Raw genomic sequence first — 25,417 nt, forward strand, 5'->3', positions numbered from 1 at the left:
ACTTTCTGAGGCATACCAGCACCACAGCTATACTGCATTCAGTGTAAAAGCACGCTTTTAAGTAGTTGCGTCAATCACCACCTGCCTTTTTTATAGTTCACTGTGCTTCCCGGAAGATGCCGCACATATCTATATTTATTTCTAATCATCATGGCCAATGCTGGAACTCTATTTAAGCTAAAAAAGGACGCTCAAAACACTATCAGGATGGACTCTTGGCGTATATAATCATATTTTATCATGATCAAAAGTTTTTGGGTTTTTTATTGGCATATAATGTGACTATACCTCTTTGAACTACAGCTTACTGACTTCTAAAGGGGTCCGTTAGTGAAGTGTATGAAGGTTAGCCGTCATGTTTTAATACTTCTATCTGACCTGTGGATAAAACAGCTACTTCTGTTACGATTGGTTCATTAACTACATCCCTGACCTTTACGCTTCTTGCTCTGCACGAAAGTGTCTGTTTACTAATATTTGCCACAAACACAAGCAATAGGGTTTATTAATGAAGTTTATTCTATTGGGTTCATAGGAACAGAATAAGTAATCAGATCTGGAAAATAACTGATTGCAGTTAGAAAAAATACAAAAAGAATCAAGGGGTTTGAATACTTTTGCAAGTTACAGTAGATTTAAATCTAAATGTTTACATATTATTTTTTATGAAAGTGTATTTCCTGTGTTACCGAATGCATCAGATTGTCCTTTCTGATAATATTTGACATCTTTTATAACTGTGACGGAACACAAAATTGTTCTTTTCTTTGGTATTTTTATTTGTAATTATTTTCATATTCAGGTCCTGACCTGTCATGGCATTTTATGAGTTGTGTTTGTGTTTTTTTTTTAAATCAATGCATACAGTCAGGTTTCAGTGTAATACCTGCTGTGTAAAAATGTTGAGTAGCACCTGATGTACATAGCTGCATCTGCATTTATCTATTCAGCCATAATACAGTATTATAGATATGTAAATGCTTCATATAAGTTCCTGTGCCTGCTGGGTCTGCATAAAGCGCCAGATTGATGTCATCACAGTCTCGCCTTCCCACTAACAAGTGTAATGTCCTTTAATTTCATATTGAACAGTAACATTTTCTGTGTCGAGACCTATGTGTAGCTTTATGTAACTGTCTTTATCTCTTTCTACTCTGCATTAAAACATAGTTGAGTTTAATTGACATTTCCATACCTATCCATCTCATACAGTTCAATTTGATTGAGAAGCAGTATTTGTTACCTTTATCAGACCAAGCTGGATTTTGCAGACAGGCTTTATGACAGCCAGATAATGTATGATAAAGGCATATTTACATAAGAGAATGTATTCTTTTCTGGACGAGGTAAATATGGCATTTCTGTTTTTTCATTCTGAGCAACACGACTCTGAAAAGATAAGAAATGTTTTAAGTGATGTAGAAAGGACCATTTTTTCACCAAATGTAAATAGAACCCTTCAAAGGAACCACATTTGATAAAAAAAAATATAAGAAAAAAGCAGTTTTCTAGCACACCCGACTTTATTCTGAAATGTTCTGAGTTGATAATTTTCTTCTCTTGTACTGTTGTTATGAATTCAAACAGTGTGTTTTTGACAAACGACTGCAGTAAGTCTTGGGTGTAGCGAAATAGTTCATAGCTGAAGAACAAAAAAGATAAAAAAAAAAAAAAAAGCCCATTGTTCTGTAGATGTTTGCAAACATGTCATTTTTTAATATCAAGAAATGTGTACATTTCGTGTCATTTAGTGAAAGTAGATACACCACACTGAGAGCTAAGTTCCGAGTCATGCACCTGATCCTTCACCAATGTGTTGCAGTGCAGTGAATATCTGTGATGCAGTTATGTCAGGCAGGAATGCAGTAAGCCAACCAGTGCCCTACCAATTGAAATTGAATCTTTCCACTGGCCAAACATATCATGACAGCCTCTAAGGGAGTATAGGGGATATGTAAAAATGCCAGAGGCACCAAAAGGAGGTGATTAAACTCTCCTTGGTTTAGGTCAAACAGACACACTCAGGACAAATAAAACTCTATTTTCATACAGGAGCAGCAACCTACACAAAACTTGCCAATATCCTAACACAACAATGTGCTGCTGAACCTCTGTGTTTGTCAATGTTTGGGGCAAATGTTATCTTTGAATGTGGGATGAGTGTACACACACAGATACTCACTTGACTGCCACTCAGTCTTTGCTTTTCATGTTTCTAGAGATATCCAAATGGGATGCTGTCCAATGCTTTATCACTAGTCTTACTGATTTATTTTTTTCTTTTTATTGCAAAACAGTTTAATCGTTGAAAAAAAAAAAGAGCCGGTTGGTTTAAATTAGGCTTCTCTAAATTTAAAAACTGACAGATTAAAATAATGGCTGAGTGGAGATGAGAGAAAAAAAGGTGAGATGTGGAAGGGGATGTTGTGTGTGCCTCTTGTTGGTGTGTTGGTTTGAGCAGTGATGATGCCTACATGTACCTGGGGAGTTCGACAGTGGTTGAGAGGACAGGCACCGTGAGTGGGGCTGATGTAACTGTAACTGCTTACTTAATCTACCACTGTAACTGGATATATGGCTGACAAATAAAAAAACCTTGAACAATCTGTAATACAAATGATCTATTTTTTGTCCATATAATGTAAACTAAGTTTGTTTACATAGCATATTTTAGTGGCAAGGCAATTCAAAGCACTGCACATGAGAACATACATACATAAGGCTTGTTGAACCGCTTCCTATGAACCGTCTCCCACAGCCAGCTGGTACCTCTCCACCACATTTACTTTACGCAATTTAATTAAATTTGAAAATGGTTCAAACTCCTTTGAGCAAGTCTGCTGCTGTGCATATTAAAATTTGATTGATGATCTCAAATATTTATGTAAGACCAAAAATCGTATTTATAGTTAATCAATAAGGGAGGAAATGCATTTTTTACCGCACAGACGATCTATCAATTTGTAGAATATATAAAAGATAAGTGAAAAAATTCCAATTTCATTGGAATGGTGACAGAGCATAAAACTACACAAGAATCTATTCAGTAAAACATATAGATCTATTTTTAGAGGTTTCCTTTTTTATATTTCAAAAGTCAAATATAATTCTTTACTCATAAACTTTCTTCTTTTCGTTGCCATATTGAAGCCAACACCTTAAGGCAGCACCTCAGCTATCTTTGCAATATATAAAATAAAATGATTGCACTCCCGATTGTTGAATATTTTATTATTCGTAATATATAGCAGTAGGTGCATCAACAACAGCATAAACTTGTATGTTCAACACAATACAATTCTTTAATGATATAAGTACATTTTTGACAAGCCTGTGGTGGGAGTGGTTCAGCGGGAACTAGTGTTAAACTGGTAAAAGTAGTCCTTGGTGGGTTTGCTGGTGTAGAGCTCCTTTTCCAGATAATCCTGACTAGAATAGAGACAGATATGTATGCGGAATAAGTAAAAAACGTAAAGAAATGCCATATTAGAAATTTCACAGTATTAATTCATTTACAGGGAAATAAACTGATACTGTGTATGTGTGTGGGGCTTACTTTGCCTGCTGCTCCCTGGCCAGCAGCTTATTGTATTGGTCCAGTTGCATTCTCTTCTCCCTCCTTAATTCTACAATTTTCTGCTCCTTTTCCTCTGCTTCTTTGGCTAGTTTCAGGAGATGCAGGTCCCAGGTTTTATTTTTAATCTGCTCAGCCCCAAGTTTTCTCTGAAAACACAAAAAGGACAAATGTGGCATTCGTTGTACGTTATGCGTTTGAACTGTTGGTGTAATGCAGTGATTTTAAGCCTGATTTTTAAAAAAAATATTTGCATGTTCTCTCATTTGATTCATGTATTTTTTCAAGAGTTCCTGCTTCCACCACACTCCAAAGAAGAAGCCTGTTTTAATAACTGGATGCTCTAAAGTGCTCTCAGGTATAAGTGTGTGTCCATAGTTGTCTTTCATGTGTGTATCTGTCTTATCCTGTCATTTGTTATGAGTCATCTGTAAAAGCATATTTCTTTTATTTCTCTGTGGAAATGTATGAATAGACATCAGCATGTAATGTGCAGGGGAATGTCAGGTCTTAAGTCTTAATATTAATATTCTTACAGCATGACAGACAAAATGAGCTAGTATGTGCATATGGTGTCTGTGTTAATGATAGCTCAGTTGTACCAAACACATACATAAAAAGGGATGCAATTTCAAGCACTTCCTTTTTTAACTTGGTTTTCGAGTAAAACTTTTCAATTTAAACATAAGTTTTCAGTTCTGGCGATGTATCAAGTTTCTTACCTCCAGACATGCTGTGTGATGCCTGTACAAAGATTCAAGCATTTATGGAAGTGAAAACATAAAACCGGGACTCCAGCAGTACCTGTCTCTCAAGGCACTGTTGCTCTCTCTCTCTGTGGAAAAGGCTGAGGTGCTCTGGGCTCATCCCCTTCCACCTGTCTGGCAAAATCTGTGGTGGCCTCCCTCCTCCCACAAATCTCTCTGCTTGCTCTGGACACTCAGTCATCATGTCAGATGTTGCGGTGTGCCACATTTCTTCCAGGTTCTCTCTCTCCTCTCTCCTGTGCTGCTCCTTGAAGAACTCAGCTCGCTCTGCAGCCTGTGTGTGGAGCAACATATGGTGAGGTCTCAGCCCTGACTCAGAGGACTCTCATTTATAATAACCCCTTCTCTCCAAAAACAAACATGACAACCCCAACCTTTTAAAATGTACTTAATATAAGCATATAAGTGTTATTTTTAACTGTGTTTAATTATTTACCAAAATATTCACACACATATTAACCTGATTGCCAGAGCCACATGCAGCTCTTAACAGCTTCAGTGATATCATTTGTCACTCCAGAAAACACATATCCTCTGTGCTTTACATCCTTGTATCTAAAACATTGTATTGCACTTGGAGATGTAAGGCTTGCATGGTGCTGCTCAGCAATAGCAAACCCTTCCAAGAAGCTTTCTTCCCACTCTTCTTAAATTAATCTAAAGGACAAAGATTATGTTATTTATATAGGTCTGTAGCTACTGATTCAACAGAGAAAAGATGTCATATTTGTTCATCAGTATGGTTTTATAGCATATAGCATAGAATCGTCAGAATTTACCAGAATTTTCAATCTGGATGAAAATAAAAAATATGTTTCTCTTTGTAGGTTCAATTATTAAATCAATTGTTTTGATGATATTCCAATTTATTGACACACACCAGTATGATGCATTTCCTCCTGAGTGGTCTACTCAAGAGGTTCAATTTGCTTTTGCATGATCCACTTGGATGGTTATTAGGAAAACTACATAATTGTCATGAAAAATGCCATGACCTGAATTATTTACAAGAATTTCACTCAATGGGGAATGGGGACAAGAGTCCTCAGCCTAATGGGGGAAGAACTAAGAGGGGGCTTTCAAAGAACAACCAATTCCATGCATACATCATATTAGATTATCCCTCCATGTTGGTTGCTACCATACAATGCGACTGCCTCCCCCCTTTGTAAAGTGTGTGTGTATGCATCACTTAACATTCTTAGTTTGTAATTCTAACTTGAAAGTCCCAGCTGGGAACACTGTCACAGCTTAAAATTCCCACTGGCTTTGGCTTCATTCACTTTGAAGGAAGTGGGAGCATTAATGCTTTACACATACCAGGGCTTGATTGTAGTTGTCAAGCGCTATGCGGGCAGCTTTCTTACGATCCTCCTCCAGTGCAGCCTGCTGAAGCCCCCTTAAGTCTTGATGCACCAGGTCCTTGTTTACTAGTATCTCTGTGCAACATAGAAATGTGTGTATGTGTACAGCTGCATTAGTCAATACCCAGTGAACAACATTCTCCAGCCAGACACAGAGACTGCAGCATTTGGGGAGAAGAATTAATTTCACCTGGCAGAGAAGAATGTGTGTGGGAGGATATGATTGGGAAAACCATGAAGCATATGTTTCATTTATAGCAGCTGCGTGGAAGTGTTTGTATGCCTCTTCTCACCTTTGTGCTTTGCTCTCATCTCCCTTCGTTTATTTTCATCCATCTGGGCTTGCAAATCTCTTTCTGTTTTTCTTCTTTGCTCCCTCTGGTCCTCTCCGACACCTTCTCCCTGTAAATTACAAGAAAAAGAACAAAAGTCCTCACCTAAAATTCAACTTTTTCTGGATTTACCACTTTTGTTCCTTTATGGACACAGTTCCAGTCTTACCTTAAACGTTTGCATGCTGGCAGGTCCCAGCTCTGATTCTGGAATTGTAATGTTGAACGCCCCCTTCAGGTCGTCATCGCGACAGTGCTCTGCTTGCTGCTGTGATGCCCAGTGCTGGGTCAGGTCCCTGTGCAAAGCTTTTCGCTTCTCTTTCTCATTGCTGTCCTGCTGAATAAGTTCTTCATCTTGCCTCCTTCTCATTGCATCTATTTAAGTTAAAATTCATTATGATCGACATTTATTATTAACAAAATACTATTTATCATTGTAAAATATGAGAAATAACTCCTAAATTACCAAAAGCCTTGTCTCGTTGCTTCTCCAAGTTTTGTCTGTGTTTCTTTTCCTGGACTTGCTGGTTCAGGGCCTCCAGGTCGAGTCCCATCACACGCAGACGAGTGTTGTATATCCGGGCTTTGCGTGCTCTTTCTGCAGACCTTCGGGCCTCCAAAGTCTTCTCTTCTTGCTGATCCAAAGTCAAATCTGCTTTAAACATATTTACAGTTTCTAGCCAGGTTCTGTGGAGACAAAAACATTTTTAAGGCAATAATTGAGCTCCCATATGATTATGTCAGGAAATAACATAATGGAAGTCCCTGGAAATATTTTACAAAGGTATATTTCAGTTCTCAAGAATAAGAAAATGGCATTGAGAACACTATTTTCGGAGCATCCTGGTTTAATTAACTTCACAAACTCTAAAAACATGCAAATAAGAAACTGGTAAGCTGATATGACCGTCTGTGATACATACTATAATGCTACTTTGAGAAAATATTGTTGTATAATGGTTCTTATGTAAAAACAAAATATATACAAAAATATTTTAGCCCCATTTATTTCATACCATGACATTTTTAAAATAGCTTCAACAAGTTAAAGATGTGATATTTTTGATAAAAAGACAGTATAACAAGATTAATCTACTTGGGCTCATTATCTGAATGTTGACTTTACGCAGCTGTAGAACATTCCATCAAAAATCTCTGAATGTCATTTAACTTTGTTTAAAAAAATAAGTGCTATGCTTCTTGCAGTAAAGCAAGAATTTGTTTATTTGTTTATTTTATGTTGTGGTAGATTACAGTGAACATTATGGCAGTGAACCTCACCTGTTTTATTTTTTATAGTTTCAATGCACATTTTTACAAAACTTTACAAAAGGCTACTTTACAAAAAACTCTAAGTTTTGTGATAAAAAAAAAAGTTAAATATTAATTTTACATGTTTTCCAATTAGTCATGCTTTGACGTTATCATCTCGACCGCTTCCTAAGTTCAATTAATTTTTGGTATTATCTACTTTAGGCATGGATTTCATATAAGTGATATTAAACTAATAGAATCGGGGCTGAGGCTATCAATCATTTAAGTCATCATTAAACTAGCAATTTATTTTTATATATACCAATCCAAAAAGAGATACTCTAAGTATGTTCACATAAAAAGTCAAAATTGATTAGCTTTTTAGATTTTGTATTTTCTTTTAACTATTTTTCAAGGCTGCACTTTTAAAAAAGGTGAAATTGTCCAGAGAGCTGTTCCAAACGAAATTTCTTTTTGTTTAACACTTTGTAAACAAAATGACAAATAAATCTGTCTAAGTCTAGATGTATTTATAAATGGCTAAAACATGCACACAAAAAACCCCACACAAAAATAAATCTAAACAAAACATGAAAAAACACAAAACCCAACAATAATTCAATTTCAAAAATGCAACTTGAAGAATTCTGAGTAGAGTTTTACCAGCAAAGACTTTTTTTGATCTTAAATATGTTTGCTACAGATTTGGCTGAGCGGGTTGTTCTTACAGCAAACTGTGGCTATTTGCTAGTGAATGATTAATCAATTACTAAAATTAGTTCATGACTACTAAAAGACATTGTTTTGTAAAATTGTTTCAGATTAGGTCATATGAGATGTTTTTTTTTTTTTAATACAATGTTTTAGACTTTAGGTATTCGATTTTAACCTGAAACAGACAATCCAAGCACATTCACATCAGTATAAAGAACTAAAGCAGATATTATTAATTTAATCACTTGAACTATAAAAAGGGCTCAGAGTTAAGTTACCATTTAAATTCAAAATTTAGGGACACTAGGCAGTTAGAATGAAAGATACTCAATAAATTCAGAACACTTAGTAAACTAAAGAGCGGATTAAGAAGAAATTCCTTTCCTCCACTTATTTGGATTCTCTGTCTATAAACGCGCTGTTACAAAATGCTTTAAATAACATTAAAAAAATTAGACAGCTACAACTAATTAACACGTGCCAAACTCTTACCTGTTGGAAATATAATTCAGGTAATATCTATTTAAAAAAAATGTTACTTTTCGTGAAACGTTCTCTTTGCTGCTATCACCATGTTATGTTTGGTTGCCCTAGCAACCTCTTTAATAGTTACATGGGGGGGTAATAACGCCACTCGCTGAAAATAGTGTCCACACTAAAAAAAGATAAAGATTCTTTAGACTGTATCATAAACATTTTCAAGCAAACATACAAACATTTGTACATTTCAAATGTAACTGGCGACGGTTAAGACATGTCCAATTTTGTCTCGCGAGAAAATGCGTGATTTTTTGCTCTCGCGCGCTCAAGGTTTTCCTGTTACATTGTAAAATGGCGCTCCGTTGATACAAGCTTTCTGATTTTCTTTTGAAGATTCGTTTACGCTCTTTTTCTCAAGTAACTTTGCGCTGAACTCATAATGTAACCCACGTGCAAGTCAGCTACAGATTGAGTGGGAGCGTTATTTCATTTACGAGCGTAATTCGTCTTTGTATACCAGGGTTGCTCGCTGCAGACTGGCTGCTAGCATTTTAGCTAACTGTTTAACATTGTCTGTGCAGATTTTCCTTCAAACAGTTGCACATAAACAACGGAGATGGGCTATTTAAAGCTAATAGAGATAGAAAACTTCAAGTCATACAAGGGAAGACAAATCATCGGACCGTTTCACAAGTTTACGGCAATCATCGGACCCAATGGATCGGGTATGTTATGATTAAGAGGGCTAAGGCAAAATGCATACTGTTTGCTAGGATGGGCTAACGGTAAACAGTCGTTTTGCAGATTTTACTTTAGGCAGCTATGCACCTGGAATGTCAAATTTGTAATATATTGTAAGCGCATCATGTTTCAGCAAATGCATTGTTATTGCATCGCTATATATTGAGCCACTGTTCTCGTGGTTATTAATTACAAAATCAATGCATTGTGCTTGATCAGAGATAAAAATTTTCCATCTTTAGTTTAAGACTACACTTTTCTATATAGACATTTAAGTGTTGGATACCTCCGATTGTGATTTTTTAAGTTTGATTGGGTATATAATACAATTATTTTTTGTTAAATAATATCAAATGCTTGTCACACATTCAGTAATGTACGAAATGGACCGTTTTAACAATAGCAAGTCTAATGGCCTTTCACCAAGGCCTTTTTTTGTCTTAAGAAACCACTGCTCAGTAATTCTAGATAGAAACCTTTTTAAAAAACATGAATTTTTCTAAGTTTCAAACACAATTTCACGCACAAGAGTGTCATTTGAAGGGGGCAGCAGCTATTCAAGATTCTAACTTTTTATGTCCTAATATAAGATAAATAAAACGTATAATTAAAAGTTAATCCATGTATGATGTGGATACCTAACGGCTAATCTCATCTCCATTATTTTAGGCAAGTCCAACCTTATGGATGCCATCAGCTTTGTGTTGGCAGAAAAGACCAGTAACCTGCGTGTTAAGACTCTGAAGGATCTAATCCATGGAGCTCCAGTGGGGAAGCCAGCTGCCAACAGAGCTTTTGTCAGCATGGTGTACCAAGAAGATAATGGAGAGGAACGGTCCTTTACTAGGGTTATTATTGGTAGGAATTACCGTACTTGTCTATTCCTGATATTATAAGATATACTCTTTCTGCACGTACCTGTAAGATATGTACAAACAATAACGTTAGCTTTGTTATGAAATTACACTTAATTTGTCCCAGGGGCCTCATCTGAGTATCGCATCAACAATAAAGTGGTTGGACTTCCTGAATATAGTGAGGAGCTGGAAAAACTTGGAATTCTCATCAAGGCCAGGAACTTTCTTGTCTTTCAGGTAAGTGTTTAGTCAATCGCTTCATTCACAGTATTTTACATGAAAGGAATTAGTAGGCCTATAAAGCTAACATACCCCGTCTTTCATCATTGTTTGGTTATAAGTGGATTAGGGTTAGGGGTTCCATCTTTGGCAAACATGGTTGACCCCCACAATATTTATATGATGCAGAAACAATTATTGCTTCTGTTTTTTGGGCAGCTGCCTCTGTTTACCTGAGTCTTCATTATTTATTTATTACACTGTAGGGGGCTGTGGAGTCGATTGCTATGAAGAACCCCAAAGAGCGAACAGCACTGTTTGAGGAGATCTCACGTTCTGGAGAGCTGGCACAAGAGTATGACCGCCGAAAGAAGGAGATGGTGAAAGCAGAGGAAGACACACAGTTCAATTATCATCGCAAGAAAAACATTGCAGCAGAGCGCAAAGAGGCCAAGCAAGAGAAAGAGGAGGTAAGAACTTTGAAAAAAATCAACTCACTTTTTTAAATTTCATTTTGAACATTTTCAAGTTTCAAGATTCAAATATGTATTTCAATACACAACCCCATTTCTTCTAATATAACCGCATCTTAATAAAGTTGCCACCACCCATCCTTTGCTGATGTCGTGCCAAGGTAGTTATCCCCGCCAGAATTTGTATCCCCTTGCTGGGAGCAAGCATACGGTTGGAGCTGATTGAGTTCATGCCGCCTCAATTCCACTATGCTGGAGAACTTTAAGCTCAGCAGTTCCAAACAACAGATGATTTTATTTCTATTTTGAGAACAAACTTCTCATTCATCTTTAGTTATAATGTTGTTTGCTGTTTTGTGTGATGCTGTCGCTTGCCAAACTGCAACCTGAGAGCTACTGCAGCTACGGAAACTCCGGGAGCCAAAAATGCACCGTTGTTTTAAAGAAAAATCTATTTATCTTTTTTTTTTAAATGCCCACAAAAAAAAATTGAAATGAATCGAATCCATTTTTTTGGTCCAGGCTTAGTCTTATTGATGCATCTCATTGTTTCTAAAAACATCCCTTTATTTTTGTGTCGAAATTAAATTTGCCTTAAAGTTCAACTTAGTTATGTTTTTGAATGAAAAGTGGTTACAATACTAATTACGATTATTCTCTCCCTTGTGTTTGTCCCTGTCAGGCTGAGCGATACCAACGCCTCAAAGATGAGGTAGCCAGGGCAAGTGTACAGTTACAGCTCTTCAAGTTGTACCACAATGAGGAGGAGATTGAGAAGCTAAATAAAGAGCTGGGTCAGCGAAACAAAGAAATTGACAAGGACCGTAAGAAGATGGACCACGTGGAGGAGGAGCTGAAGGATAAGAAGAAGGAGTTGGGAAGGTTGATGAGGGAGCAGCAGACCATTGAGAAAGAAATAAAGTATGTCCTCACATGATTCAGATAATCTCTAGGTGTCCATACTCACATCCTGTCCCCTGAAATTCACTGATTGTTTTCATCCTGTTTGCAGAGAGAAGGACTCTGAGTTGAACCAAAAGAGGCCTCAGTACATCAAGGCCAAAGAGAACACATCGCACAAAATCAAGAAGCTTGAGGCTGCGAAAAAATCGCTCCAGAACGCCCAGAAGATGTACAAGAAGCGAAAAGCAGACATGGATGAGCTGGATAAGGAGATGAGGGCTGTGGAGTTGGCCAAGCAGGAGTTTGAGGAAAGAATGGAGGAGGAGGCACAGAGCCAGGGCCAGGACCTCACTCTGGAGGAAAATCAGGTCTGATGTGATGCATTCAAAGTAGGGATGCACGATATTGGGATTTTGGCCGATATCCGATATGCCGATATTTTAAAACTCATGTAGCCGATAACCGATACCGATGTTAAAGCTGGACAAAAATAAGTAGTCATTGAAAATAGCAGTTTTGTTATCCATTTCTGACACTTTGAAAAATAATATACTCAAATATATTTTCATATGCTGATATCAAATTGATTTTTAAAAACGCGGTATTGATCTATTTTACTTTCAAAATCTCGTTCTGTCATCATTCTGTTACAAACTCTCGTGATATTTTGCAAATTCTTGTGAGATTTTGTTAGTAAAATAGATCGATACCACGTCGATATATCAACATATAAAAATATGGCAAAATTTCGTGGATTTTCGGGGGATTTCGTAGCATAATGATGACTTATAGCAATATTTCATTAGTAAAAGAGATTGATATGGTGTTTTTAAATGGCAATATATCAGCATATGAAGATATTGTGATATTTTAATGTATCAATATTTTTTCCCTCGTCTTTAGAAGCTTTTAAGTCTGTAAAAAAGAAGTTTTTGAGGAAGAAGAAGAAGTAGTATTTTTTATTTTTTTTTTAGACTTTAGAAACTCAGAAGCTGATCAAATATCTGGTTAAATATCGGTGGGGTGGCCGATGTCCGATATTCAGTTTTAAGGCCGATACAGGCCGATACCGATAGGGGGCCGATTATATCGTGCATCCCTAATTCAAAGCTTCCATTGTCTATTAGTTAAATCGAGGTTCAATCAAACCAATAGAAGCCTTCAGGAAAAGAAAGGTTTAACATTTTGAAATCGATTAAATAATTGTAATAAAAAAAAAATCTCTGTCCTCCCTACCTTTTTAATTTCCATTATCATTTAATTCTCATCTTAAGTAATATTTTTGCTTTAGGTCATATTTTTGTTTAATGAGCTCCTAATTTAATTTCAATCAAAAAAATTAGTTTGACTTCTTTCCTCTCCTTGCCCTCAGGTTAAGCAGTACCATCGTCTCAAGGAGGAGGCTAGTAAGCGTGCCGCCACTCTGGCTCAGGAACTGGAGAAGTTCAACCGGGACCAGAAGGCTGACCAGGACCGCCTTGACCTGGAGGAGAGGAAGAAGGTGGAGACAGAGGTAAGGGAACAAAAGACTGTTTGTTTTTTTTGTTTTTCTTTCAGCACGGATTTAGAGATTTGAATTTGAGCTGATGCGCTTTTGCAAATCTCTTCTTCTCTTCAGGCCAAAATCAAGCAGAAGATTCGTGAAATTGAAGAAAACCAGAAACGTATTGAGAAGCTAGAGGATTACATTACCACTAGCAGGTAATGGTTCTCTATGACCAGATTTATGCTGTTTATTGATCTGATATTATGCTATAGATTACTCCTTCACTCACACATTTACATTATTGAACAACAGACAGTCACTTGATGAGCAGAAGCGCATGGAGGAGGAGTTGACGGAGGAAGTGGAGATGGCAAAGAGGAGGATTGATGAGATCAACATGGAACTTAATCAGGTAACGAAAACGGAAAGAAAAATTTTGGTCTTATATATGAACTGTATCAACGCTTTAAAAATTATGTCTGATATTTCTCTTTAGCTTGACTCCAGGTTTTCTCTTCAGCTCATTTGTTTCCTAAAATTGTCCATGACAAATAAAACATCTTTTTACCTGATATCATTGGGCGTGTCAGGTAAAAGAAAACATTGAAACTGTGAGGATAATTCTCACCTAATTTACAAAATACTTATTTGATATTTGTAGAAAATAAAAGGCTTTAGAACATTAACAACATTGTTTTTATTAAGCTACTGTAACATGTAATTAAGCTACTGTAATTATTAAAATGTATTTTTATTTTTACAATAAAAAACATGCTAACGTTTGGTTATCTAACATAACCCCAGTTCTTAGAATAATATGAGCGAGGTGTCTCGCTATGGGATGCAGCCTCCTGCAGCCCTGATAGAAGCATCTATCTCAATCTGCCAATCCTGATTGGCCGGTGGAAGTGCCCGTCATACGCCACGCCCCGTAGCTCCGACTACTAAAGCGTGTGCGGATCACGGCACTCCAATTCAACAAGCAAACCTCTTCTCGCCGCCCTGCAAGAAGGGTCGTCTGGCGAGACACCTCGCTCATATTATTCTAAGAACTGGGGTTATGTTAGATAACCAAACGTTCTTTTTCATAATATTCACTCGGTGTCTCGCTATGGGATATGGTAGCTCCCGTATTGTCAGATAGCTTATCGAACAAGAACCGGCCGATGGGGAAGGTCCACAAGGTCAGTTATGACTCTAGGACCGCACTGGCCACGCACGGTCCAGACACGTCAAGCATGTAGAACCGGACAAAAGTCAGAGGCGAAGACCAATTCGCCGCTGAACAAATGTCCTGAACGGACACTCCCCGAAATAAAGCCCAGGACGCAGCCATCCCGCGGGTAGAGTGTGCACGCAGACCCGCCGGGGGCTGCAGACCCCTGCTTCCATACGCCAAAGCTATAGCCTCCACCACCCAGTGGGCGAGGCGTTGCTTTGTGATCGGCTGCCCCTTACGGGGCTTCGCCCAGGAGACAAAGAGCTGATCACTCATCCTGAAGCTCTGCGTCCTGTCCATATAAGAGCGCACGGCTCGAACAGGGCACAGCGTGTGCGCTCGCCGTTCACCTGGGGGGGGCGGCGAACGCCGCTAGCTCGATCGGTGAACAAGAACCAACCACTTTAGGAACAAAGGCCGGGTTGGGCTTCAGAACCATACGCGTGTATTCCGGGTCGAACCGGGTACATGCGGGGCTCACGGAGAGCGCATGAATGTCGCTGACTCGTTTCGCAGAGGCCAGGGCCAGTAACAGCACTGTCTTGAGAGACAGATGTTTAAGACTGGACCCCAACAACGGTTCAAATGGGGGTCCCTTAAGCCCCTCCAGAACCACCGACAAATCCCACGGAGGCAGCAAAGGTCTGGAGACGGGGAGGAGCCTGCGGGCGCCCTTCATAAACCGACAAACCAAAGGGTGTTGGCTCGCCGTTTTGTCTCCAAATCCTATATGGCATGCTGCTATAGCTGCCAGATAAACCTTAACCGTGGAAAAAGCTTTTCCTTTATCAATCAGTTCCTGTAAAAACGACAGAATCGCTGGTACAGAACACTGAAAAGGAACGTAGTCCCGTTCAAGACACCACCGCTCAAACAGTCCCCACTTGGAGCCATATAGGTTCCTAGTGGAGGGAGCCCTGGCGTTTTGGATAGTATTAATTACACTCTGAGGGAGCCCGGCAGTGGTTAAATTAAGCCACTCACGGGCCAGGCCCACAGCTGCAGTCGCTCCGGGTGTGGGTGGTACACTGTCCCCGCACCCTGCGAGAGCAGGTCCCTGCGCAGCGGCAGCTCCCAAGGCTGGGCGCACAGCATCTGGAATATCTCCGCCAGCCAGTGTTGCGCTGGCCAGTGCGGAGCTATTAGGATCAGTCTGTGGTTGAATGCCCTCACTCTGGCGAGAGTGGGGGGTATCAGGGCCAGCGGTGGAAACGCGTATAGCAGCTCGTGCGGCCAGGCGTGCGCTAATGCGTCTACGCCCAGAGGGGCATTCAGAGTGCTCAGAGAGAAGAACAGCTCGCATCGAGCGTTTTCCCTGGACGCGAACAGATCTATCTGAGCGCGCCCATAGCGCGCCCATATCTGCTCCACGACCTGTGGGTGCAGCGTCCATTCCCCGTACACTGGCGCGCCTCTGGACAGCAGGTCCGCACCCGTGTTCAAGTCTCCCGGGACGTGCGTCGCTCTCAGGGAGAGAAAGTGGGTACTGCTCCAGAGAATCAGGTCGCGCGCCAGATTGTGCAACATGCGGGAGCGCAGGCCCCCTTGGCGGTTGATATACGCCACTGTTGTCGTGTTGTCCGTCCTCACCAGGACATGGTGACCCGAGAGGAATGGGAGGAAGTGTCTCAGAGAAAGAAACACCGCCGAAAGTTCGAGAAAGTTTATGTGAAGGCGCTGGAGGGCCTGGCTCCAGCGACCCCTCACAGACCTGCCCTCGTGAATGCCGCCCCAGCCTGATAGGCTGGCATCCGTGGTTACCACTTTCCTGGACGAGACGGTGCCCATAGGCACCCCTTGGGTCAGGAAGGACGGGGCTCGCCAACAGCGCAGAGCTGTTATACAGTCCGCTGTGACCGTTATCCGCCGTGCGCCATGACGCACGGGGTCCATTCGGAGCGAAGCGACCCAGCGCTGAAAGTCCCGCATGTGAAGGCGGCCGAGGCGAATCACGAGGATGGCTGAGGCCATCAGACCCAGCAACCGAAGGCACAGTCTGAACTGGACAGACCTGTGCAGACGGAATTGTGACAGGCACGTTCTGAAAACCGTCACTCTTTCCTCTGACAGGCGGGCTGTGAACGCAACAGAGCGCAGGGATAATCCCAGAAAGCATATCTCCTGCGTTGGAGATAGGTGGCTTTTTTCCATATTTATCACAAAACCTAAATCCATCAGGTGTTTTGTGACAATGTGTGTGTGAACCCTGGCTTCCTGTTCTGACTGCGCTAACAGGAGCCAGTCGTCTAAATACGTGGCCAGACGTATCCCCCGGCGTCTGAGCGGGGCTACCGCGGCCTCTGTGCACCGTATGAAAACCCTCGGACTGAGAGACAGACCGAATGGTAGAACACGGTATTCGTAACACACCCCTTGAAAGGCAAACCGGAGATATTGTCTGTGAGGGGGATAAATGGGAATGTGGAAATACGCGTCTTTCAGATCCACGGACGAAAACCAGTCGTTCGGTCTTACTAGACGCAACAGAGCTGCATGTGTCAGCATCCTGAACTTGTATTTCCGCAGGAATTTGTTCAGGGCTCTTAAGTCCAGAATAGGGCGGATTCCTCTCCCCCCCCGTTTGGGGACGAGGAAGTATCTGGAATAAAACCCTGACAGACTCTGTTCGGGAGATACGACAGAAACTGCTCGTTTGTCTATCAGAGAGAGAATTTCCTCCCGTAAAACTCGAGCTGATTCTCCCTGTGCATGTGAGTGTATTACACCGGAGAAGCGGGGAGGGACAGTGGCGAATTGAAGCCTGTATCCCCGGGAAATTGTGCGCAACACCCACGGTGGAGCTGCTGCTGCTCTCCAGCTTTCCCATCTGAGAGAGAGCGGGGGAACATATTGCGGCTCCTGCCCCGCGCCCCCCTGTGGTGGAACCGAGAAATGATTCTCGGGCACCACCGGAGGCACGGTGGAGCGCTCTGCTCTGCTCCGCGGGGACGGCGGTGCCCGTCCCGGGAGCAGAGCTGCAGGGGGCTGAGCGGCCACCCTGCTTATAGAGAGAGCATCGTCTGTTTTGGCTTTTTTTATTATCTGCACCCTCGGCTCGTGGCCTGGCTGTGACAGATTTATTTTTATTTTGACACCATTTTTTCTTTGAACAAGGGTGTGTGACTGTGCTTTTGGACATTCCGCTCGGGGCGCAACCGCGCAGACCTCCGGGGCGATGTCCTTCTCCTCGCAGACCGGCTCTGGGATGGGCAACGGTGGCGTGGGGTGCGCACAAACAAGCCAAAACGGTGGGCCTGCGCAACGGGGAACAGCAGGCTGCACCAACTGAGGAACTTTTTCTTCTTTTTCTTCCTCGCCTGTGGGACCGAGCTCGCGGCGGCTGTGGGCGGCGGCGGCGTAGCGGTCGTGGAGGCAGGTTTCCCCTGCCAGCCGGCTCCGCGCTCCTTCCTCATCGGAGGGGGCGGACCTGGCGGTGGTGGCCGTCTTGGTACCTTAAAACGCGGCGGCTGGGAGGCTGCATGCGCAAAGGTTTTGCGTTGCACCGGAGGTGAAGGCGCAGGGGCTTTCCGAGGGAGACAAAGTTTGAGGGCCTCGTTGTCCTTTTTCTTTGCCTCACATCTTTGCTGCATTGTGGCCAATGCAGAGCCGAAGATGCCTTCAGGGACGATCGGCATATCCAGGATGTCATCCCGCTCCCTGTCGGTCAGGTTAGCGAGACTGAGCCATCGCGCTCGCTCCTGGACGACGAGGGTTGCCATCACCTTCCCTGTGGCCTGGACCGCGACACGTTGGATACGGAGAGACAGGTCCGCGATGACCGCCATCTCCTCCCACGCATCCGGGTCTTGCTCCTCAGCAGACGCGCCAAACAACTCCGCTTGGTAGGCAGTGAGGATGGAGAGGGCGCTGAGGGCTCTGGCCGAGAGGGCTGCTGCTTTGTATGCCTTTTCGGTCAGCGCAGACTGGAACCGTTCGGGCTTAGCTGGCAGCGTCGGGCGTCTGGGGGAAGCTGCAGACAGCTGGCTCACGCTGCCTGGGCAGAGGTGCGCAGCTACCGGGACTTCCACCGGAGGCATGGAGAGGAGGCCGTGGGCGTCCATCGCCTCGCAGTCGAGGGATGCTGCGCCCGAAATAGGGCTCCTGTTGCTGTATGGGCAGCTAGTCCATGTTTTGGAGAGCTCCGTCAGCAACTCGGGGAAGACAGGGAGAAGCTGCTTCACCGCATTTCGTGCCAGGGGAAGCCGTTTGCCTTCGTAGCGGGACCGGGTGGGCTCCGCTATTGCGACCGGCCAGGGAATCTCCAGCTTCTCTGCCGCGCGTTTGCACACGTCGAGCAGGTCCACATGGAGGGAGGGAGCTGGTGAGCTCGCTCCCCTGTCTTCCATGGCGGAAGGGCACGGCGGTTTAGGCCTCTCAGGCTGTGCTGGGGCCATGAAGGTGTCATCCTCTTCCTCGTCCTCTGATATGAGGAACGAGGTGTCGTCATCCTCCTCCATGGGACTGACTTCCAGCACGTCTTCCTCGGGAAACAGGGGGGCATGGAGCTGCTCGCACTGGGCACCCCAGTCGTAGTCAGTCTCCGGGGCTTCCCCAGCTGTGTCCACGTCCTCCTCCGCGGCTGCACCTTGTGCGGCGGTGGGGAGGAATGGATCACGGTCCGAGATGCTAACCTGACGGGCTAGCCTGCGTCTGAGGCTCTTGACCGTGAACACTTTGCAGTGTCCACAGGAGCCGGGAATTTCTAGGGCCAACCTGGCGTGGTCGACTCCTAGACAGGTACCGCACACCGGGTGGGTGTCTTTCCCTGAAATTTTATTCCCGCAGCCACAAAGACGGTGGTCTCCCCTGGCGTGGGGGTTTTGGACGGCCGCCATTTCCCGACGAGCTGGAGTGCTGGTAGGGAAAGGAACCGTAGCTAGCTGGCGTGCTAGCGTGGCGGGGTCGAGGAAGTAGCTGGTGTGCTAAATGCTCGTCCGACTCGAGCGTACGTGGAGAGGAGCCGAGAGGGATTCCGCCGTGAAGAGAGACAAAAGGTTACCGGTCCGGTCTGGAGTGAGCGGACAGGGCAGAAGCCAGAGCACAGTGCTAGCGTCCGGCGACGGAAACTAGCAAGGTCCGTCTGTGGGCAGTTAAGCTAGCGAAGGCTCCGACGTGAGATAAGCTCTCAGGTGAGAAGAGGTTTTGAATTGGAGTGCCGTGATCCGCACACGCTTTAGTAGTCGGAGCTACGGGGCGTGGCGTATGACGGGCACTTCCACCGGCCAATCAGGATTGGCAGATTGAGATAGATGCTTCTATCAGGGCTGCAGGAGGCTGCATCCCATAGCGAGACACCGAGTGAATATTATGAAAAAGAACAGAGAAGTTGTAAGGCTTTTGAAAATGTCAACTGGTTTAAAACTGGAAAGTTTAGTAAAGCCATACAGAAGTGCTTTAAATCAAAAGTAAGAAGGAACATATATATATATATATATATATATATATATACATATATATATATATATATATATATATATTTTTTTTTTTTTTTCTTTTTTTTTCTGTTTTTTTTTTCTGTTTTTTATTTGTAACTACATTCCATCACAGCTTTTTGTATATGTGAGTAACCACCATAACAACCAGTATGATCTGATTCAGTTGCCAAGATTGTAGACTGTGCATGGTAATATGTGAGAAGGAAACCATGACAGGATTGACCTCTGCCTTTGTGACTGGTATGTTCTTCAGGTGATGGAGCAGCTGGGAGACGCCAGGATCGACAGACAGGAAAACAGTCGACAGCAGCGTAAGGCAGAGATCATGGAGAGCATCAAACGGCTCTATCCTGGATCTGTGGCAAGTCAACCCAAACTAATTAATACAACTAAATCAGTCCTTACCAGCTAACCTGTATGCAGTATATGGTAGAAGAACTGAGAACATGTTTGGATAAAACTATTTGCTGTTCTTTTCTACTTTACAGTATGGCCGCCTGATTGACTTGTGTCAGCCCACTCAAAAGAAATATCAGATTGCTGTCACTAAAGTATTAGGCAAGAACATGGACGCTATCATTGTTGACTCAGAGAAGACTGGTAGAGACTGCATCCAGTACATAAAGGAGCAGAGAGGAGAGCCAGAGACCTTCCTTCCTCTCGACTATTTAGAGGTAACTATTAAACTCCAGATAATATCTGTTGCAAGAGTCATTAGATTGGAAACATGACATGAAGGTTTTATTTTAAAACCTTCATGGGTTTTAGAGTCCTGAATTTAGAACAGACAGGTCTGCTGTAGCCAGGTGTTGCTCCAGGTTTTAAATAGTCCAGCAGCTGTCTTGCAGGTGATTTTCATAAATATTGATCACTAAGTGAGCAGAAAAACTGTTTTCCCTTAGGTTAAACCAACAGATGAAAAACTAAGAGAACTACGAGGGGCCAAGCTGGTGATTGATGTGATCCGATATGAGCCGCCGCACATTAAGAAAGCCCTTCAGTATGCCTGTGGTAATGCTCTGGTTTGTGAGAATGTGGAAGATGCGAGAAGGATTGCTTTTGGAGGCCCTTACAGACATAAGGTAATTAACTTGACTTAAGATTAGAATACTGTTTATTTATGTGTTTTTGATTTTTCTAATATGTCATTGTTTTCCTACGATCAGACTGTAGCCCTGGATGGTACATTATTCCAGAAGTCTGGAGTCATTTCTGGAGGAGCCAGCGACCTGAAGGCCAAGGCTAGGCGCTGGGACGAGAAGGCGGTAGACAAACTAAAGGAGAAGAAGGAAAAACTTACAGAAGAGTTAAAGGTAACATTCAAACAAAGTCAAGAATGGGACTGTATGTTTAGTGTATTTTGTTTTTTATATAAACCATTCCTGTATTTTCTTTGTAGGAGCAAATGAAGGCAAAAAGGAAGGAGGCAGAACTGCGTCAGGTGCAATCTCAGGCACACGGCCTGCAGATGAGACTCAAATACTCCCAGAGCGATCTGGAGCAGACCAAAACCAGGCATCTCTCCCTCAACATGCAGGTACACTCTGCTGCTCCTGATCTGTTCTCTCGTTGTTTTGTTTTTCTCAGTAATAGTGTTTTTTCTAAAAGTTCTGTGTTATCTTTAATGCAGGAGAAATCCAAACTGGAGAGCGAACTTGCAAATTTCGGCCCTCGCATCAATGACATCAAGAGGATTATCCAATCCCGCGAGCGAGAGATCACTGACCTCCGGGACCGCATGAACCTGGTGAGACTCCCTTCGCCTGTTGCTTGTTTACAATCATCCTTTTCTATAATTTAATGTACTTAACTGCTGTTTTGTCTTCTAGGTGGAGGATGAGGTCTTTGTTGAATTCTGTAAGGAGATTGGAGTAAGAAACATTCGAGAGTTTGAGGAGGAGAAAGTGAAGAGGCAGAATGAGATTGCTAAGAAACGGTCAGTCTAGAAATGGAAAATCAGATTCCTCCTTTAACTACAAAATACCTCTTTTCTTGCGATGTTTAACTTATGCTTTTGACTTCAGTCTTGAGTTTGAGACCCAGAAGACCCGTCTGGGAATCCAGGTGGACTATGAGAAGAACCAGCTGAAGGAGGACCAGGAGAAGGTCATGATGTGGGAACAAACTGTTAAGAAAGATGAGGCTGAGATAGAGCGCCTTAAGAAGGTAAATAATTCATTCAAATGAATGAATGAATTTATGGTTTATTTACTTTGATTTAATTTGAGGTGAATCTGACATGTGTTTTTTTTCTAGGAGGAACACAGACACATGAAAATCATTGATGAGACAATGGCTCAGCTTCAAGACTTGAAGAACCAGCATCTCACCAAGAAATCCGAAGTCAATGATAAAAATCATGAAATGGAGGAGATTCGCAAAAAACTTGGAGGCGCTAACAAGTCTGTACCAACTAATGCCCAGATTATACTTCGATTGAAACATGGATGAAATGTATGATTGTTTTATTATTCCAGAGAGCTAACCCAGCTACAGAAGGAGGTTACTGCCATTGAGACCAAATTGGAGCAGAAGCGCAGTGACCGCCACAACCTGCTGCAGGCCTGCAAGATGCAGGACATCAGGTTGCCACTTCGCTCTGGAACAATGGACGATATCAGCCAGGGAGAAGTATGAAAACATTGAGAAGATGTTCTCGTGTGTGGTGTTTTATTTACAAATGGGATCTGAAAAAAAAATAAATTCTTTCCTGTTGTAGGGGAGCTCACAAACGGATGACTCCAGCAGTCAGAGGACGTCCAGCAGCGTTTTGGCTAAAGAAGCTCTAATAGAAATCGACTACAGCAACCTGTCCGAAGATCTGAAGGTAGACCCAACAATTCAAGCATGAAAACTGTTTTTATCTGTTGGACTTTATTTTGCTCTCTACATTCTGACCATAGCACTGAGCAGTAAAAGTTAGGCTGATCAAATTTGCCTGATTTCCCACAGGATGCATTGTCGGAAGAGGAGATAAAAGCAGAAACAAACACACTGCAGCAACGTCTGAATGAGCAGCAGAGCATCCTGCAGAGGATCAGCGCACCCAACATGAAAGCCATGGAAAAACTTGAGAGTGTCAGAGACAAGTTTCAAGAAACCAGTGATGGTGCGACAATGGACTTTAGTTTGAAGATTTACAGATGAGATCAAAGGAAGAAATCTGTCTTTGCACGACATTAATGATTACTATCTGATGTGATGATATTTTTGCTGCTTTGTTTCAGAGTTTGAGGCCGCTCGTAAGAGAGCCAAGAAGGCAAAGCAAGCCTTTGAGCAGATCAAGAAAGAGAGATTTGATCGCTTTAATACCTGTTTTGAATCTGTGGCCACCAACATCGATGAAATCTACAAAGCTTTGTCACGTAACAGCAGTGCCCAGGTATGTTTCAGTTATTACCGTGCCCAATCAGAATACAAGGCAACCCAGCATTTAATGTTCTGCTTGATTAAATTCAAGTAACAATTTCAGCTTTGGTTAGTTGGTCTGACACCTGGTATTAGAGACTACATCACTTTGGTTCTTCTTCAGGCATTTCTGGGCCCAGAAAACCCAGAGGAGCCATACCTGGATGGCATTAACTATAACTGTGTGGCTCCTGGGAAAAGATTCCGACCCATGGACAACCTGTCTGGAGGAGAGAAGACGGTTGCTGCCCTGGCTCTGCTTTTTGCTATTCACAGGTCTGACAGTATATAGAATGAGGAGACATTTTACCTTTCTTTGATAAAATACACAGTACAATCTTTGAAGTGTTTTTAGGTCATATTGTAAAAGTTTAAAAACCTGATAAGATCATTTATGTTAAAATCCTACATTTGCCTTTTTGATTTCTAAATCTTTCCACACCTTAAATCTCTGCATCTTCTGCATCATTATAGCTACAAACCTGCACCCTTCTTTGTCCTGGATGAGATTGATGCTGCTCTGGATAACACAAACATTGGCAAGGTGTGTCCAGCTTTCTCTATTACTGGATTCATTTTAGCAGTGCTCTGGATTCAAAGATTCCTCTTCTTTCTTCTCAAGGTGGCCAACTACATCAAAGACCAGTCAGTGGAGAACTTTCAAGCTATTGTTATTTCTCTGAAAGAGGAGTTCTACACCAAAGCTGACTCTCTAATAGGCGTTTATCCAGAGGTAGGTTTCCCTTGTCATTAGCCAATGAACATCATTAATACCAAAAAACATTTTGTATGTTGCCGCAGATTTTAAGTTTCTAACCAGGGCTGGGGAAAGATGCCATAATGTCTGTAAATGTCACAATAATTGACCTTATGCAAACTACAAGGTCACTCCACCTATATAGAAAATCAATCTAGCTGCACAGTAAAACACATTAACTTGGGCATTCAGCCTGGTCAGCAAACATTAATGCAAACACAATGGGCAGATTTCTTTCCCAACATCAAGTCAGTCATTTATGCTTATGGCTTATTATGCTTATGGTATCTCATGCATCATTTTTCATTTTCGGCAGCAAGGACAAACAGGATTTGCAGATCTCATCAGTCTCCTGCTGAAAATTTTTGCCATCCATTTGTTATTAACATTTATGCAGGGCTGAAAACTCGCTTTAACAGATTATATTTGGTGCCAATCACAATGGAGTGATTTTTTTTTTCTTATATACCAAGATAATAATAAACTCATTCTTTTTTTTGTCCACAGCAAGGAGATTGTGTCATCAGCAAAGTGCTCACCTTTGACCTCTCACAGTATCCAGATGCCAACCCAAACCCAAATGAGTGACTTAAGATTGCTCAGTACCATGTTTCATATAGCTCAGAGTTACAGATCATATTTTCTGTAGGTCCTCTATTTTTCTTTTTCTCCGAACTGTTGTATTTTTATGTTGTAGATTAGCCCATAAACCTTCTGTTGCTGTGATAGGGGATGCTTTTTGTTGCTGCAGTAAAAGCTAAGATGTCTGTACATTTAATGAAAACAGACCTTTCTCAATTCGGACATTATCATTCATTATTTTAATAAAGTATATGTAGTAAAATGATAATGAAACTTTTTAACAAACTGTGGAATTTATACTTTGTGGTAAAATGTAATGCATTTAAAATAAGCAAGACCTTTTATACTGTTTATGCTTTTAATTGCTTTTTCCTTTTTTTGCTTAAAGCTTTTTTCTGTCCTCTGTTGTGTTTCCCCAAACATTAATTGCATTTTATTTCTGTACAACTTTTTTACTTAATCAGGAGCATTTAGTCGTTTTGTGCTGGGTACATTCCTTGGTGTGATGTCTGAATAAAAGCTGCAATTAAAAGTGCAGTCAGATAATTTGGAGCTTTTTGAAGGCAAACAAGTGTAATTATGTCAAAAGCACCCCATGATTTGGTCCTAAAGTAAGCATATTGTCTGAAATCACGTCTGCATAAATGACATGATTCTATCTGGTTGGTTGCCTTTGCTTTAATAAATCTAAGGTGAATTATTTGTGCTCATCTTTTTACTTTTTTTTAAATTCTGTGTTGTTGATTATCAGCTGCTGTCCTATTTTAAACACCTACTTCATATGTAAGAAACCCTCTCAGCTGTCCTCTGCCAACCTATTTGTAGAATCCATTTACACAGCCCCCCTTCAAA

General features: G+C 42.0%; 2 protein-coding genes across 2 annotated transcripts; one reads left to right on the forward strand and one right to left on the reverse strand.

Annotated features, from left to right (window-relative positions):
• Positions 1-3,028: 3,028 nt before the first annotated feature.
• ribc1 (RIB43A domain with coiled-coils 1) lies at positions 3,029-8,717 on the reverse strand. Its single transcript, XM_038283108.1, has 8 exons — positions 8,498-8,717; positions 6,504-6,724; positions 6,207-6,412; positions 5,999-6,107; positions 5,662-5,780; positions 4,379-4,615; positions 3,557-3,723; positions 3,029-3,429 (listed from the first exon to the last, which is right to left on the reverse strand). Exons 2-8 carry the CDS (start codon positions 6,700-6,702, stop codon positions 3,348-3,350), a joined length of 1,119 nt encoding a protein of 372 aa, XP_038139036.1. The 5' UTR covers positions 6,703-6,724; positions 8,498-8,717; the 3' UTR covers positions 3,029-3,347.
• Positions 8,718-8,799: 82 nt separating this feature from the next.
• Positions 8,800-25,267, forward strand: smc1a (structural maintenance of chromosomes 1A). The gene is made up of 26 exons (XM_038283104.1): positions 8,800-9,210; positions 9,896-10,084; positions 10,208-10,320; positions 10,569-10,772; positions 11,458-11,696; positions 11,788-12,046; positions 13,051-13,191; positions 13,297-13,379; positions 13,477-13,576; positions 20,072-20,179; positions 20,307-20,492; positions 20,721-20,900; positions 20,985-21,131; positions 21,218-21,355; positions 21,449-21,565; positions 21,648-21,754; positions 21,843-21,984; positions 22,075-22,220; positions 22,296-22,449; positions 22,538-22,645; positions 22,771-22,927; positions 23,046-23,200; positions 23,351-23,502; positions 23,701-23,770; positions 23,849-23,959; positions 24,491-25,267. Exons 1-26 carry the CDS (start codon positions 9,102-9,104, stop codon positions 24,569-24,571), a joined length of 3,696 nt encoding a protein of 1,231 aa, XP_038139032.1. The 5' UTR covers positions 8,800-9,101; the 3' UTR covers positions 24,572-25,267.
• The last annotated feature ends 150 nt before the right edge of the window (positions 25,268-25,417 follow it).

The sequence above is a fragment of the Cyprinodon tularosa genome, unplaced genomic scaffold (genome assembly GCF_016077235.1).
Source record: "Cyprinodon tularosa strain WSP-4 unplaced genomic scaffold, ASM1607723v1 ctg19, whole genome shotgun sequence".
Classification (NCBI taxonomy): Eukaryota; Metazoa; Chordata; class Actinopteri; order Cyprinodontiformes; family Cyprinodontidae; genus Cyprinodon; species Cyprinodon tularosa.